The 17,805-nt window shown below is 43.9% G+C and overlaps 1 protein-coding gene across 4 annotated transcripts in view; it reads left to right on the top strand.

The window, feature by feature from the left end:
- sap30bp (SAP30 binding protein) overlaps positions 1-13,023 on the top strand; it is a 47,977-nt gene extending 34,954 nt beyond the window's left edge. Inside the window, exons 5-10 of one of the 4 annotated variants that reach the window (XM_014179512.3) lie at positions 4,873-4,961; positions 10,017-10,108; positions 10,222-10,334; positions 10,455-10,513; positions 12,140-12,227; positions 12,464-13,023. In XM_014179512.3, the coding sequence (XP_014034987.1) occupies positions 4,873-4,961; positions 10,017-10,108; positions 10,222-10,334; positions 10,455-10,513; positions 12,140-12,227; positions 12,464-12,642 (620 nt within the window). In that variant the 3' untranslated portion in view covers positions 12,643-13,023. Of the gene's footprint in view, positions 1-4,872; positions 4,962-10,016; positions 10,109-10,221; positions 10,335-10,454; positions 10,559-12,139; positions 12,228-12,460 lie in introns of all 4 variants that reach the window. The other 3 variants (XM_014179511.3, XM_014179510.3, XM_014179509.3) reach the window with 3 other exon arrangements.
- Positions 13,024-17,805: the final 4,782 nt, after the last annotated feature.

Genomic DNA, 17,805 nt, shown 5'->3' with positions numbered 1-17,805 from the left:
CGCAGTGCCAGGCCAGCAAGCAGCATGAAGATGGGCTTTGTCTGTTTAATGGTGGGAGTTGAATTGTCTGGCTGGCTGTTGAATGAGCCTTGAGCTCTGTCGGCTTCCGCTCTGGTCGTCTGGCAGTGACCGCCACATGTCTCACTGCCTTTCTCAATGCCGGTCTGTCTCACTGTCTGCCTGCCTGCCTTTCAATGTCCATTTTTGCAGCTTCTCTGTGTGTATCTGTTGAATATAGACTACACTCTGGACTAGCCCATACAGTTGCCATATTATTGCTTTACAAACTTTGAACATCTTCCAAAACAAATGTGTTCATATTTACGCAAGGTGGCTTTAATTTTCCAAAGAAAATACTCTTATCTTGCTATATCAAACCCCTGTTCAAGCTACTGTTATTCAGAAGTAGCTTAAGGCAGGCCTAGTCAGAGGTGATCATGCAGGGCTGGGGCCTCTTGTGGTTTAGAGGGAGCTGTGATTATCAGACTAGGGTTGAATATTTTCCTGGTACTTTACAAATGTTCCATCCCTGGAATAATGAATCACTTCTCCTGGGTAACCTGGTATTTCCTGCCAAAACCTGAAAGTGTCATTCAAAAGCATTATAAAGCATATAGATAGATTAGAGCTTTGATCGAAAGTTCAAGCCTGACGCTACCTGAGCCTGATGAGCCATACATTAAATACATTGTGAGCCCTACATTAGACATTTAATGAGCCCTACATTAGACATTTAATGAGCCCTACATTAAATACATTGAGCCCTACATTAGACATTTAATGAGCCCTACATTAAACATTTAATGAGCCCTACATTAAACATTTAATGAGCCCTACATTAGACATTTAATGAGCTCTACATTACATACATTATGAGCTCTACATTACATACATTATGAGCCCTACATTAGACATTTAATGAGCCCTACATTAGACATTTAATGAGCTCTACATTACATACATTATGAGCTCTACATTACATACATTATGAGCCCTACATTAGACATTTAATGAGCCCTACATTAGACATTTAATGAGCTCTACATTAGACTTTTAATGAGCTCTACATTAGACATTTAATGAGCTCTACATTAGACATTTAATGAGCTCTACATTAGACTTTTAATGAGCTTTACATTACATACATTATGAGCCCTACATTAGACATTTAGTGAGCTCTACATTAGACTTTTAATGAGCCCTAGAATTAGACTTTTAATGAGCCCAACATTAGACATTTAATGAGCCCTACATTAGACATTCAATGAGCCCAAGCCCAAAAAAGCCCAAAGGATTGTGCCGTAATCCAATACATATATGATACATAGGCTATTGCATGACAGAAAAACATAGACACATAGATATAGCTAGATATATGCTCTCTTGGGTAAGTAAATGAAACCAGCTCCAGTAGGGTTATCTTTTTGTGTGAACCGTATTACTGTACTGTATTATAGGCTACTGTATTATATGGACTGTAATTACGCACCTTGTTCCATCCATGATAAAGCAGAAAGAGAAAATGCTATTCTGGTACAGTTCATGCTGACTACAAAGTTGCAAGAATAGCCTAGTGAATTTAGATTTTGAAATATAATAGGGCCTGTTTGTATAGTTAGTAGGCTGACGCATATACCTTTCAGAATATTTCCCCTAATGTTATTAGCCTGCCTACCTCTTTCTCTCACTAGTGTTGCTTTAGTCCTTCCTCGCTTTCAACAGTTAAATGAAATACGTTTCATTGTCCTTTTATTGTCATCATTCTAATGACATGCTTGAATAATATAGGACTAGAATTGGATGCAGAATGTTTTCACACCTCCTCACGAAGATTGAATGGCTATGGGTCTGAGTAAATAACTGAATAGCCTAGCGCCATCGCGCGTTAGCTCTTCTTTCAAACTACCCAGGAGTTCTATTGGCTGCTGTATTTAACATTCAGCAAACAAGAGCTCATGTCCTGTTTCGAATAGTCTATTGGTATAAGAAATGCTAAAAAACAATGTCCAGCAAACTGACCTAGTCTAGATTTTCCTGCATGGGACTCCAAGAGCAAAGGAGCGTTTTTAAAGGAGAGAAGCCAGGTGCGTGCGTATTGCTCAAGAGACAAGCAATAAGTTAGAAGCTTATTATGCATAAACTGTCATTCATTAGCTAAATATAAGGCTAATAGTGCATTGAATTTATTTCCTGAAAGAGGTAGGCTAGGCCTGCTATATATATCAGTCTTTAACAGGATTATCTGTTTTAGATGCAATTTGAATGGAAGTGAGAGAGAGTGAGTGCTCGCGCGTTCACTGATTTTTAAACCAACGATATTTGAATGATGGGCTATTTTAAAACTCTGCAGCTGCAATTGAAAAAATTATATCTTTACCATTCTGTATAGCACTTTGTGACATCTGCTGATGTAAAAAGGGCTTTATAAATACATTTGATTGATTTAAAAAAATAAGGCGTCCTCCCAAAACCAGATGTTGATGGGTAAATTAGACGCACATTCTGTCTTTATATTACTGTAGGACTAGAATTGGATGCAGCAAATGCTGCAAATGCTGACTATGCTGCAGCAAATGTAGGCCTTCCTGTCACAAGTTTTTAAAAAAAGTTACCATAATGAGATGATAGGTCTACATGCGTTGTGATCTGCACTCCATATTGAGATGGGCTGTCTGTCCCCACCCTGAGCGTTGATGATTCATCATGCAGAGAGAAGGCCGCGGAGAAGCCAGATTTAGACATCACATATAATTTAAGTTCCATTTCAGGCCATGCTGTTCATATAAATAATTGATTCATATTTCCCGGTTTCTCACAGTTATGTCTTCCGGGAATGGAGAAGTGGTTTTGGGGTGATAAATCTTGGTAACCGGGTTCCTGCCATTCAACCCTAATTCGGACCACTATCGCTGTACAGTATGTCTGCTATGTGCCTGTTGCCGAACACACACATGGCAGCCTGTGTTCATGGAAAGCAACACATGCTCATGTTAGAGCCCATGACTCGTCTGACATGCCTGGTCAGGTTTTTCCCTACCCCAGGCCATGGTATTTTCTACTGTTCATAAGTGTTCATGCAGCCAAGTGCAATATTTGTGTTTAGTGTGTGCTTGTCACTGAGTACATCATTACTCTGTTATGGTTTCTTTCTGTTTACTCTAGTGAGTGTGCGTGGACCCCTGTCCGTGCAAGTGTGTGTACTTGCTCAGTTAGCCAGTAGGAGAGGGTAACGCCCTGCCCCTCCCTGTAGGAGTGTCATACCCCTCTCACCTACAGACACAAGGCAGAATGGAGTGGGGGAGGAGAGGCAAGGATAAGGTCAAGCAGGGTAGTGTGAGGGGTGGGGGTGTTCTTTTGGTTCCACCTGGGCATCAAACAAAACAAGTAAAAGGAGAGGGAGACGGGTAGAGAGGGAGACGGGTAGAGAGGGAGACGGGTAGAGAGGGAGACGGGTAGAGAGGGAGACGGGTAGAGAGGGAGACGGGTAGCGAGGGAGACGGGTAGCGAGGGAGACGGGTAGAGAGGGAGACGGGTGGAGAGGGAGACGGGTGGAGAGGGAGACGGGTGGGGGACGGGTGGAGAGGGAGACGGGTGGGGGACGGGTAGAGAGGGAGACGGGTGGGGGGGACGGGTGGAGAGGGAGACGGGTGGAGAGGGAGACGGGTGGAGAGGGAGACGGGTGGGGGACGGGGGGAGGGAGACGGGTGGGGGACGGGTGGAGAGGGAGACGGGTGGAGAGGGAGACGGGTGGAGAGGGAGACGGGTGGAGAGGGAGACGGGTGGAGAGGGAGACGGGTGGAGAGAGGGAGAGAACACTACCTGTAAGGACTGAGTGTGTTTGGTGCATGGAGGAACTGCTTCACTACACAACATACTGTATGTGACCTACAATACAGGCTAAAGGATCCTACTTAACTGTTCTCACATACGAAGTGTACGCGCAATTTATTTATTTTCTCAACCATTTTAAAGCAGGGGTGTCGAACATGCGGGCCGGATCCAGGGGGGAAACAAACTCAATATACTTTAAAATGACTTAAACCAAATTGAAACTGTGTAGAAATGATAATGGACCTATATTCCTACAATTTCTTGAACCATGTAACCACGTGGAATGAATGGGTCTAAATTAGACGCTACGGCAAATCCCGACTTGAAACTATGAGATACAGTTGGTTTCTGGATCACTGTGCACAGTCAATAGACCTACATTCATAGTTTGACTGTCCAGGTCGCTAATAATCACTAGACAGTCGGGGAGCATCGACAGTTCCAAAAACAATGGATAGAGGACAATGTTTAGCACATTTTGACAGCGAGGATATATAACCAATTTTCAGTGTGGCTCTCCGGAGCTCGTTGACAAACGAATGCGGCCCCCGGGGCAAAATGAGTTCAACACCCCTGATTTAAAGCCTTATTAGATTGACGGTGCTGAGTGACTGTAAAATACTCTCCCTCTGAGGAGGCTCTAGCGACACTGAAGAATGCCTGGCCTGGAGTCAGAGAAAGAACGGAAGAGTTGAGGAGAGAAGGGAGAGAAAGGAGGGAAGAGTTGAAAAAAGGGGAGCCTTGTTTCTCTTCACAAGCCCCAACAGACACTCCCTGACTGGGTGTGGTGCGTAGGTCTCGTACCAGGACCAGATGCTCCGAACAAACAAACAAATACACACACACACAGAACAACTGTCAGCTTAGGAATGCACCAAACATGTTGATTCAACACTCACTGACTTTACAGACATCATTTCTGGGTTCACTTATAAAGATAAAGAAGTAGCTGCTAGAATGTCATGGGCTTCTATACCCCATCTATATCTGTCTGTAGTCTGCTCCTCTGATTGGTTGTTTCTCTCTGTATCTCCGCCCCAGCTCTGTTCTCAGAGAAAGTGAGGAACATGTCGCCTGACAAGATCCGGATCCCCCCTGAACCACCAGGACGCTGCTCCAGTCACCTACAGGTACACACAGACACACCTGGGCTTTGTCTTCCACTCACACCCCCACTTACCTTAGTTATGTACTGTATCTCTACTTACCCGTATTTCAACTCACCTGAACTTGCCTGTGCTATATCACCACCACGCTTGCACATCTTACATACCTGTGAAATTCCTCTGTCTACACTGGTCTGGTCACCTGGTCTAAACAACCATCACTTTCACATTTGTCCCACTGGCCTGCAGTACCATCATAGTCAGCAGTGACACGGTCAGCTCTCTGTCAACAAGTAGCAGACTACTGGAGGGAGGACAGTAAGGGTGTAACGGCTCACCAAACCCACGGTTCGGAAGTTATTGCGGTTTTGGGTTCACGGTTCGGTTTCGGCACAGCGGGGGAAAATGTAATGTAAACAGTTACTGTAGTTCATTTCAGTTTGAGAAAATCCAAAGTGTTTGTATTCCTGATTCCATACATGATCATGAGTCATACAATGCCTAATGAGAGCACCGTCAGGAATAACACTTTGTGTTTTCTTAACTGATAACACACGATTACGCAACAACACTGTGCAATATACGTGTGAAATCAATATGTAAACATGGCTTAGATATTGTATAGGCTTATGCTATAGTGTTTCATTACAAAGAGATACATTATGCGCACTTGTGTGACTCATAACAGGAGCGTGTCTGTAGCACGTACTTCTCATTTCCCACTCCGGTGTAAAATGATGGGCTGTCACTGTCGTTCTCTGTAGCCCTGGAGGTCCATCCATCGCATCGCAGGCTGCGTTAGCCAATTCATTGTCACCTTCAGCTTTAGTTTGCTTCTATAGAGCGGGTAGTACCTGTTTGCTGAAATGGGTGGGTGAAGTTGGTAACGTGGCTCGAGCACTTTCACAAGGTGCTGAAACCCCCTATTCCTCTCAACCGCTGTGAGTGGGTGCAGATCCACGGCCATAAACATACCTATCGCTCTTGTCATTTCTTTGGCCCGGTCAGAATTGGCCGCGAAGGGCTGCTTGAATGAAGAGGGGAGACGAAGTTGGGTTTTTTTTGCGTTTCCGTCTTGCTCCGGTGGTAGGAATACTGGGGTGATGTTGGCGTAAAAACATGCTTGAGGTGTTGGCCGCTGCATAGGCCAGTGTTTCCCAACTCCAGTCCTCTAGTACCCCCAACAGCACACGTTGTTGTAGCCCCAGACAATAAACACTGGCTTCAACTCATTGAGGGCCTGATGATTAGTTGACAAGTTGAATCAGGTGTTCTTGTCTTGGGCAACAATAAGTGTGTACTGTCGGGGGTACTGGAGGACTGGAGATGGGAACCACTGGCATAGGTTATTCTCATTGAGCAATGGTGACATCCTCTCTCTATCCATCGCCGTTGTAATCTACTGGGAAGCCAAACATGTTCCCAAACTGGAGATTTAAATGATGGAGAACCCTCCTGGTTTATCGACCCCTCCACACGCCATCGTACAGAACTGGTTCCTGGTTTATCGACCCCTCCACACGCCATCGTACAGAACTGGTTCCTGGTTTATCGACCCCTCCACACGCCATCGTACAGAACTGGTTCCTGGTTTATCGACCCCTCCACACGCCATCGTACAGAACTGGTTCCTGGTTTATCGACCCCTCCACACGCCATCGTACAGAACTGGTTCCTGGTTTATCGACCCCTCCACACGCCATCGTACAGAACTGGTTCCTGGTTTATCGACCCCTCCACACGCCATCGTACAGAACTGGTTCCTGGTTTATCGACCCCTCCACACGCCATCGTACAGAACTGGTTCCTGGCTGCGCCTCACAAAAGGACCGTTTGAAATGCGCCAATTAAGATTAGAATTTTGATTACAAAGTGTGCATAGGCTCTAGTTTTAACGCCATAGCCGGAAACAAAAAAAATGATGCTCAAATTGACTTGAGGCATACACTGCAGCGTAGGCAGAGCCTGTAGGCCGAGAGTTTTTATTTTTAATGTATTCATTCAGCGTCACAATGCGGACTGGTACCAAGGTCCCCGTACCAAAAGGTTTAGTATGAACATGTGTACAGTTACACCCCTAGCGGATAGGTAAGTGTATGATGTACTGAAATTGGCGGGGTATGAGAACAGATAAGGTGTGTGTCTGAGATATTGGTTTCCAGGTTGTAAATTGCCCCTCCTGCCAAAGTCTGAGAAGTGTTCAATGCCAGCTGCCAGACAAGCAGTGTTCTGCAGTTGTTGGTAAATGTTCAAGAATGTTCCAGAGTGTTGGAGAGCAGAATCCTCCAGTGGGAGAATAACATCAACATGTAGGAAGAGACAGACAAAACATCTCAGTGGTCAGCTCTCTGTCAGTCAACATTCCTTCCCTCTAGACACGGTCTCTCAATCATTACACTGGTCCAAGGTTTTCCTCAGAAATAAGTTGGTATTCCCGGTAGACATTGCCATCGTGCACAGATCTAGGATCAGCGTATCCTCCCCAAATCTTAACCCTAACCATGAGGGAGAAATATGCAACACTTAGATCAGTAAATGTAGCTCTTGTTGGGTAGGTGTTGAGGCAGGTGAGGAGGAATGTCTTGGTGAGTGAACAGCTCAGCACTTTATAGCATTGCCTCATGGTGTGCGCACGCACCTACTTAATAGGCTAGCGGTTCAGAGCGTTGGACCAGTAACCAAACGGTTGCTGGTTCAAATCCCTAAGCCAGCAAGGTGGGGGAAAAATATTCCATTCTGCCCTTGAGCAAGGCAGTTAACCCACAGCAACTGTTCCCCGGGAGCCGATGACGTGGACTGAAGGCAGCCCCCCGCATCTCTCTGATTCAGAGGGGTTGGGTTCAATTTAGAAGACACATTTTGGTGGAATTAATTCAGTTGTGCAACTGACTAGGTATATCCCTTCCCTTAATTACCCCTATCAGGTGAATCACTGATGAATCACTACCTTGCCTCGGGCTGCAACTAACACCAGCACACACACACACACAGGAAGGGCTGGGGACAGTTAAGGCTCAGGCCAATGAGTAGCCAGGGTGTGGTCTGTGTTGTTTTAGTATGCCTCATTAACATTGTATCTCAAAAAATAAACATCACAATACTGTTTTCCTACCAATTGAACTGACTGTTTTGAGTACTGTAGATAAAGTAGTGCCATAACATTCCATCCTCCATCTTGTCCGTTTTAAGGCAAATTTATCATTGTGGATAACCCTGGCTCCAGTTGACAGGCCCAGCTCCCTGCGTCTCCCAGGAGCCTGGTTGCCAAATATTGCTCTGAGGTCTCAGAAACTGCAGACACACAATGGCTCCATTCAGAGCCCTGTCAGTCAAATATACAGTACCAGTCAAACGTTTGGACACCTACTCATTCAAGGGTTTCTCTTTATTTTCTACATTGTAGAATAATAGTGAAGACATCAAAACTATGAAATAACATATATGGAATCATTTAGCAACCAACAAAGTGTTAAACAAATCCAAATATATTTTATATTTTAGTTTCTTCAAAGTAGCCACCCTTTGCCTTTGATGACAGCTTTGCACGCTCTTGGAATTCCCTCAACCATCTTCACCTGGAATCCTTTTCCAACAGTCTTGATGGAGTTCCCACATATGCTGAGCACTTGTTGGCTGTTTTTCCTTCACTCTGCGGTCCAACTCATCCCAAACCATCTCAATTGGGTTGAGGTCGGGTGATTGTGGAGGCCAGGTCATCTGATGCAGAACTCCATGACTCTCGTCTTGGTTTAATAGCCCTTACACAGCATGAAGGTGTGTTGGGACATTGTCCTGTTGAAAAACACATCATAGTCCCACTAAGCGCAAACCAGGTGGGATGTCGTATTGCTGCAGAATGCTGTGGTAGCCATACTGGTTAAGCGTGCCTTGAATTCTAAATGAATCACTGACAGTGTCCCCAGCAAAGCACCATCACACCTTCTCCATTCATCATGGTGGGAACCATCCGTTCACCTACTCTGCTTCTCACAAAGACACGGCACTTGGAACCTAAAAATCTCAAATTTGGACTCATCAGACCAAAGGACAAATTTCCACCGGTCTAATGTCCATTGCTCGTGTTTCTTGGCCCAAGCAAGTTTCTTCTTATTATTGGTGTCCTTTAGTAGTGGTTTCTTTGCAACAATTCGACCATGAAGGCCTGATTTACGCAGTCTCCTCTCAACAGTTGTATTGAGATATCTGTTACTTGAACTCATTTGGGCTGCAATCTGAGGTGCAGTTACCTCTAATGAACTTATCCTCTGCAGCAGAGGTAACTCTGGGTCTTCCTTTCCTGTGGCGGTTCTCATGAGAGCCAGTTTCATCATAGCACTTGATGTTTTTTGCGACTGCACTTGAAGAAACGTTCAAAGTTCTTGACATTTTCGGGAGTGACTGACCTTCATGTCTTAAAGTAATGATGGACTGCTGTTTCTTTTTACATATTTGAGCTTTTCTTTCCATAATATGGACTTAGCCCTATTTGGTAAAAGACCATCTTCTGTACACCATAATGCCAAGAGTGTGCAAAGCAGTCATCAAGGCAAAGGGTGGCTACTTTGAAGAATCAAAAATATATATTTTGATTGTTTAACACTTTTTTGGTTACTGAATGATTCCATATGTGTTATTTCATAGTGTTGATGTCTTCACTATTATTCTACAATGTAGAAAATAGTAAAAATAAAGAAGAACCCTGGTGTGAGTAGGTGTGTCCAAACTTTTGACTGGTACTGTATGGGTCAAGGCTGGAGTAAAGACCCTGACTTCAGCCTTTGCCAAGTTCAGCTGCCTTGTTTCGCATCGATTAACACCCTGTAGGGGCTAAGCTAACTTGTTACGCCTCTCTACCAATTGACCAGTCATTCTGTGCTGTTCATACACTGGTAGGTTTGGAGGCCGAAGGTCGCAAGTTCAATTCCAGTTATGGACAACTGCGCCTGGCTTTACTGAAATATCTAGGCTTGTGATACATACACATCACGACAGACGAACAGTGCTTGTCGTAAAAACTATACTAGTGGGGATTTGATTCTTATGTTATACTGATCAGATATGTTGGTTTTCTGTCAACAGGAGAAGATCCAGAAGCTGTATGAAAAGAATCTACATGGAGACTTTGACACAAACAACCACATTCAGAAGAAGAAAGAGTTCAGGAATCCCAGGTACACACACAAACACACACACATGCACTAATTCATGCCACACACACAGAGTTATAATCACGTCGATGATACGTGGGATGCTTTTGTTGACATGTCTATGTGTGTCTTTGCAGTATCTATGAGAAACTCATTCAGTTCTGTGGCATTGATGAACTGGGAACCAACTACCCTAAAGACATGTTTGATCCTCACGGCTGGTCAGAGGACTCTTACTATGAGGCACTGGGTAAGGAAGTCATTGGTGTGTATGTGTGCGGACAGGCATATATGCTTGTTTTGTGGCTATATGTGCTTGCCAGTCTGTGGTAGTCCTATCAGCTGAACTGTTTTCATTCCTTCCCTGCAGCCAAAGCTCAGAAGGTAGAGATGGATAAACTGGAGAAAGCCAAGAAGGACAGGACGAAGGTGAGGGACACGGGCGCTTTTATTGACTTGAAGAGGGGACCTGAGGTAACCTGAATTACAATACACACGTTTTCACCCCCCCCCACCCCCACAATACAAAACCATGCCTGCTCTCCTCTTAACCCCATCCCCAACCTCTGTTAAAAACATATTCACTACATGGCCAAAAGTATGTGGACATCCACGTTGAACATCTCATTCCAAAATCATGGGCGTTAGTTGGTCTCCCCTTTGCTGCTATAATAGCTTCCGCTCTTTTGGGAAGGCTTTCCACAAGATGTTGGAACATTGCTGCGAGGACTTGCTTTCATTCAGCCACGAGCATTTGTGAGGTCGGGCACTGAGGTTGGGCGATTAGGCCTGGCTCGCAGTCGGCGTTACAATTCAATCTGAAATGTATTCGATGGGGTTGAGGTCAGGGCTCTGTGCAGGCCAGTCAAGTTCTTCCACACCGATCTCAACAAAACATTTCTGTATGTACATTTCTGCTGAAACAGGAAAGGGCCTTCCCCAAAGTGTTGCCACAAAGTTGGAAGAACAGGATTGTCTAGAATGTCATCGTATGCTGTACTGTTAAGATTTCCATTCACTGGAACTAAGTGGCCAAGCCCGAACCAAGAAAAACAGCCCCAGGCCATTATTCCTCCTCCATCAAACTCTAGAGTTGGCACTATGCATTCGGGCAGGTAGCATTCCCCTGGCATCCGCCAAACCCAGATTCATCCGTCGGACTGCCAGATGGTGAAACGTGATTCATCACTCCAGAGAACGCGTTTCCACTGTTTCAGAGACCAATGGTTGCAAGCTTTACAACACTCCAGCCGATGCTTGGCATTGCGCATGGTGAGCTTAGGCTTGTGTGCAGCTCCACGGCCATGGAACCCTATTTCATGAAGCTCCTGATGAACAGTTATTGTGCTGACGTTGCTTCCAGAGGCCGTTTGGAACTTGGTAGTGAGTGTTGTAACCGAGGACTGACTATTTTTTAGGCGCTGCGTGCTTCAGCACTCTGCAGTCCCGTTCTGTGAGCTTGTGTGGCCTACCACTTTGCGGCTGAGCCGTTGTTGCTCTTTGACATTTCCACTTCACAATATCAGCACTTGCAGTTCTAGCGGGACAGAAATTTGATTAACTGACTTGTTGGGAAAATGGCATCCTATGACGGTGCCACGTTAAGTCACTGAGCTCTTCAGTACAGGCCATTCTACTGCCAATGTTTGTCTATGGAGATTGCATGGCAGTGTGTTCGATTTATTTTACCTGTCAGCAGTGGGTGTGGCTGAAATAGCCGAAACCACTCATTTGAAGGGGTGTCCACATACTTTTGGCTATGTAGTGTACCTGTTCAGAGAAAATAGCTTTGCCAACCCTGTACGTACGTTTACTCCTCTCAATTACTGTTTTACCAATCACAGACCGGGCTGTTCTCTTTTATCAGTCTGTGTGTCAGGGGCATGTTGCCACCAGCAGCCTCTAGTTTATTCTCTCCACCCACTTCCAGAGAAGTGCCCTGCCAAGAGATTAAGGCTCATCACAACACAATGTCAGCATAACCCAGCCCGGCTCCGCTCTGCCCTCTGCAGTATGAGTATGATAAAGTATTTTGTCTCCTCTCTCCTCTCCTAGATTGAGTTTGTGACGGGCACTAAGAAGGGGACAATCCCCACCAATGCAGCTGTTCCCACCACCAATACAGCTACTACCACAGCTACAGGTACACTCAAATCCCCCTAGCCCCAACCTCTAGACAGCTATCACCACCAACACCTCTTCTACTATCACTGGCAGAGAGATGAGCCCCCACACTCCATAGAAACATTATCATCCCTGACTGATTTTAGGTTGTGACCTTCCTGAAAGAGAAAAAGGTTAAGATTATAGAGTATATCTGGTTCCCTTTCTCTCCCGTTCACTTTCTCTCTCTCTCCCGCCTCTCTCCACCCCCAGCAGAGGCTCAGAAGAGGAAGAGTAAGTGGGACTCTGCAGTGCCCGTGACCCTGGCCCAGCCCGCACTGCTCACTACCACGGCAACCCTGCCAGGGGTGGTCTCCGTGACAACCACCGCCAGCGGAACCAAGACCACCGTCATCTCCGCCGTTGGCACCATCCAGAAGAAAGCCAAGCAGTGAACCGGCATGGGGAGAGGAAGTGTGTGTGTTTTGAATGGATGGATGAATGTGTGTGTGCATTTAGCTGTGTGGCTGTATTACTAAATGCAAAAAGAGGGAGAGTGAAAGAATGTCTTCAGACAATATGGATGTCACATGAACATTTCTGTATTCATCCTTTCTGGCTGTACAAGACCTCTGCATCTCTACTGCCGTCGGTCTTTGGGATTGGATCTACAATATGTGGTCAAAGGACTCAAGCCTGACTTGAGATTCAATAAGACTATTTTTCTGTCAGTTCTGCATTGATATCAACATAAGGTTCCTTTTTTCATCCAGCTCTCCAGTCAGCACCCTGTTGACGTTATGCATTGATGTGTTTTTTTTCCTGTCGACAAGAAACAGTGTTTTGATGTTAGCTAAAGACTATCCATTGGGAAAACCACCCTACCTAGAAAGTAGCCGCGTTATGGCATAAGTTGCTAGCCTCTTGACTGAAGCTTGAGTAAGTTTCTTTATTCCATCCTCCTGTAAAAGGGTTTCTTACAGTGTCAACCCATCTGTTATGGTACAGTATATATTACTATTAGTTTTGGCCTCAACTTCATTATTTCCTTTCTACCCACAGTGTATATTTGTGCTATTTCCTATGTTCTGTGTTTTGACCATCTACTGGACAGACTACGGACATCAGCATCAACATTTCTTGTCTCATTTTCAATGGCCTATTCAAAGAGCTTAGCGGGAATATTTTTTACAAATGTACATATATCGCTGATGATGATGATGATAGGATGGTAAATAAAACAAACGTCATACTGCCTTTTCAATTGGAGTGTGTGTCCATTCTTGTACGGTTGTCTTGGGTTCAACATAAACTGTATTTTATACATAAGATGAAAGTAGTATTTGATCATACAATTATTTTCATGCTGTTCTCTGGATAAAGCTTTGAATGTTCTGTCCAGGAACTTAAGGAATGGTTGTGTTATTGTTTTCCAGATCTATTGACTGCAGCCACTGGCCTGAATCTGTCCAGAGGAATTTCTGCCTCGCTGTCTCCCTTTCATTCGCTCTCCTCTCTTTAATTTCTCCCCTTCTGTCTCTTTTCTATCCACTACCCTCGTTCTCTCTCTCTCCCCCTCATTCCTTCCATCTATTTCTGGGCACTTTGGGTATTTATGTGGCCAGGAGCGGTTGTGATTTCCATCCATCCTTCACCCCTTCCTTTTCTTTTATCCCTCTCGTTATCAGACTTTAATTCCATCCAGCAGGAATGATAACACACCGCCCCACCCCGCAGTCTTCTGAAGCACGGCTGGAGGTCAAAGTTCAGAATCGGATATCACCAATACATTTGAGTGCTTGTCAACCTTAACCATATCCCAGGGGTTAAAGTTCTTCGTAACTGCGAAGGAAAGCTGTCATGGTTTTTGGAGAAGTCGTTTTTGAGATCTGTAGATCTGCAATAAAAGTCTCCGGGGGTTGGGTGGGAGGGGGGCTGGTTTGGAGATGACAGCCTTAAACAGACAGAAGCATGTCTAGAAACATGTCTGTTAACGAAAAATATTCCCAAATAAATATATTCTCAAATATTGTAAACTCAGCAAAAAAAGGAACGTCCTCTGTCAACTGCGTTTATTTTCAGCAAACTTAACATGTGTAAATATTTGTATGAACATAAGATTCAACAACTGAGACATAAACTGAACAAGTTCCACAGACATGTGACTAACAGAAATTGAATAATGTCTTCCTGAACAAAGGGGGGTAAAAATCAAAAGTAACAGTATCTGGTGTGGCCACCAGCTGCATTAAGTACTGCAGTGCATCTTCTCCTCATGGACTGCACCAGATTTGCCAGTTCTTGCTGTGAGATGTTATCCCACTCTTCCACCAAGGCACAGTTCCCGGACATTTCTGGGGGGAATGGCCCTAGCCCTCACCCTCCGATCCAACCGCTCCCAGACGTGCTCAATGGGATTGATATCCGGGCTCTTCGCTGGCCATGGCAGAACACTGACATTCCTGTCTTGCAGGAAATCACTCACAGAATGAGCAGTATGGCTGGTGGCATTGTCATGCAGGAGGGTCATGTCAGGATGAGCCTGCAGGAAGGGTACCACATGAGGGAGGAGGATGTCTTTCCTGTAATGCACAGCGTTGAGATTGCCTGCAATGACAACAAGCGCAGTCCGATGATGCTGTGACACACCGCCCCAGACCCTCCACCTCCAAATCGATCCCGCTCCAGGCCTCGGTGTAACTCTCATTCCTTCGACGATAAACGCGAATCCGACCATCACCCTGGTGAGACAAAACCGTGGCTCGTCAGTGAAGAGCACTTTTTGCCAGTCCTGTTTGGTCCAGCGACGGTGGGTTTGTGCCCATAGGCGACGGTGTTGCCGGTGATGTCTGGTGAGGACCTGCCTTACAACAGCCTACAAGCCCTCAGTCCAGCCTCTCTCAGCCTATTGCGGACAGTCTGAGCACTGATGGAGGGATTGTGCGCTCTTGGTGTAACTCGGGCAGTTGTTGTTGCCATCCTGTTCCTGTCCCACAGGTGTGATGTTCGGATGTACCGATCCTGTGCAGGTGTTGTTACACGTGGTCTGCCACTGCGAGGACGATCAGCTGTCCGTCCTGTCTCCCTGTAGCTCTGTCTTAGGCGTCTCACAGTACAGACATTGCAATTTATTGCCCTGGCCACATCTGCAGTCCTCATGCCTCCGTGCAGCATGTCTAAGGCATGTTCAGACAGATGAGCAGGGACCCTGGGCATCTTTCTTTTGGTGTTTTTCAGAGTCAGTAGAAAGGCCTCTTTAGTGTCTTAAGTTTTCATAACTGTGACCTTAATTGTCTACCGTCTGTAAGCTGTTAGTGTCTTAACGACTGTTCCACAGGTACATGTTCATTAGTTGTTTATGGTTCATTGAACAAGCATGGGAAACAGTGTTTAAACCCTTTACAATGAAGATCTGTGAAGTTATTTGGATTCTTACAAATTATCTTTGAAAGACAGGGTCCTGAAAAAGGGACGTTTCCTTTTTTGCTGATTTTATTTTCTCTGTTAAACTGTGTGTACTGAATTGACATGCATGATTGTTGATGACACTGATATTTAGATGAAGGGAATAAAATAGTATATAATGCGCATCACAGCGGTGCTCAACTCAGACAGCAGTATAGTAGTATAATATATATTACTGTAGCTCTTGGCACAGTAATTGAAAGTCTATATACTTTATCACTTATTTATATAAGTACCCACTCGTGCATTTTACCAGTAGACCTATGGTCTCATGAGTCTTCTCCAGTACCCTGTGGATAGGCCAAGTAATTGAAAACCTATATACTTTATCACTCAGGATTTAACTTTCCAGTGCTACTATTTTTGACGTGTAATGTTATTAAAACAAAATCCGACAACTCCATAGTTATAATAGTTGACATATTTACCTAGTTGGCTTGTTTTCATGCGTTCTATGCGAGATAATATTCATTTTTTTTATTAATTTTTTATTATTATTTATTTTTATTTTTATTATGAACACAACAAATACAAAAAACATAAATATACAAACAAGAGTACATACACCTAACAGACAGGGGTATTACATATCAAGATTCGTTTTCTATTTGTTAAATACTTTTATGGTGCATATTGCTTTTTTGTTTTTACATTTACTGATCATTTCAAAATAATATTTCAATTCTATCTTAAATAATGTGAAGAGGGGTTTGTTCTCTGCCCACTTCATTTTATGGATAAAGAATCTTCCATGAAAGATAAACAAATGAACAATGAAAGTTAAATCAGGGTCCATATCATTTGGATCAAAATAAAACATAATATCAGTCTCTCAGATTAACATTAATAGTCGTTTCTTTTAAAATAAAATCTTCTAACTCACTCCAAAATCTTCTGACATAAGAACAGTCCCAAAATAAATGGTCAAGAGTTTTTCATGTCTTTATTATTCCAGATTGTATACCTATGTGGGGGAAATTGCATTTGTACATGAGGTTCCAAGTTAGAAGTACTTGTTTATGAAAGTTTGCAACTTAATAGGGATTTTACCCATATCAAAGTTGCATTTGAGTAAGATTTCTAGACCACCAATCTGTTGGAATGTTAAATTAGGGATGATATTCCAATCCTTATTCCTTAATTAAATAGTTTTTCATCCATTTAATCTTAAATATTATATTAGAGGTTTTAAAATCCAGAGCATTCAACTCTCCCTCACCTTGGGTGCTACATATTACCGCTTTTCTTAAATATTGAGGTTTATTCCTCCATATGAAGTTAAATAATTTAGTATCAACCATTTTAGTTACTGACAGAGGAACATCCAAGGCAAGGAAGGTTTAAACTAATCTGGACAGACCTTCAGATTTCGATAAAAAGTACAAGTCCGGATAAAGAAAGATCTCTTAATAACCAGGAGTTAAATCTCTTTCCAACTTCCTCTACAATAGGAGAGAAATTTAAATTGTCCCATTCTTTCTGATCTTTACTAACTTTAATACCAAGATATGTGATCACATATTTTACAGGGATAATCCTCTCGAGGCAAATTCAAGTTTTGAGAGCCATAGGAGGGAAATATGTATTCAGACATGCATTCAATGCACAACACTTTTAAAAACAGCTTTGGCATATGTATTTTGATAGCATTTTTGGCCTTTGTTAAAAGAAAATCGGGGGATCCAAGTTTCACATTGACACCACGTGTATTTATATAATCCTTCAATTGCGCATGTGGCATCGTTTTAAAAATGCAGTTTTACAACCGGAGTTTCAAGCAAGGTTTAGGCCAGTGGTTCCCAACCTTTTTCGGTTAGTTTACCACCAACTGAATTTTGCTCTGCCTGGAGTAGGCCTACCCCTGAAGTACCCCCCTGAAGTACCCCCTATGGTCTCATGAGTCTTCTCTCAGTACCCTGTGGATAGGCCAAGTAGGCCTACCCCCAGAGGTCCCCTGTTTAGGAACCATTGGTTTAGGCGCAGCTGCACAACAGAGAACTGATGTGCAGTTCGCGAACGATTCGTTATTTTTAAACGACTCTTTTTGCTGACTTGAGAGTCATGATTCGTTTTTCTGAGTGACTCGTTCATACGTTTGACGTGCGAGTGCTGGCCGCAATGTGTCTTATAGCAGGATTAATACACGCTCCAGA

The sequence above is a fragment of the Salmo salar genome, chromosome 28 (assembly GCF_965601325.2).
Source record: "Salmo salar chromosome 28, fSalSal1, whole genome shotgun sequence".
Lineage (NCBI taxonomy): Eukaryota > Metazoa > Chordata > Actinopteri > Salmoniformes > Salmonidae > Salmo > Salmo salar.
This window is presented reverse-complemented; position numbering and strand designations above follow the sequence as displayed.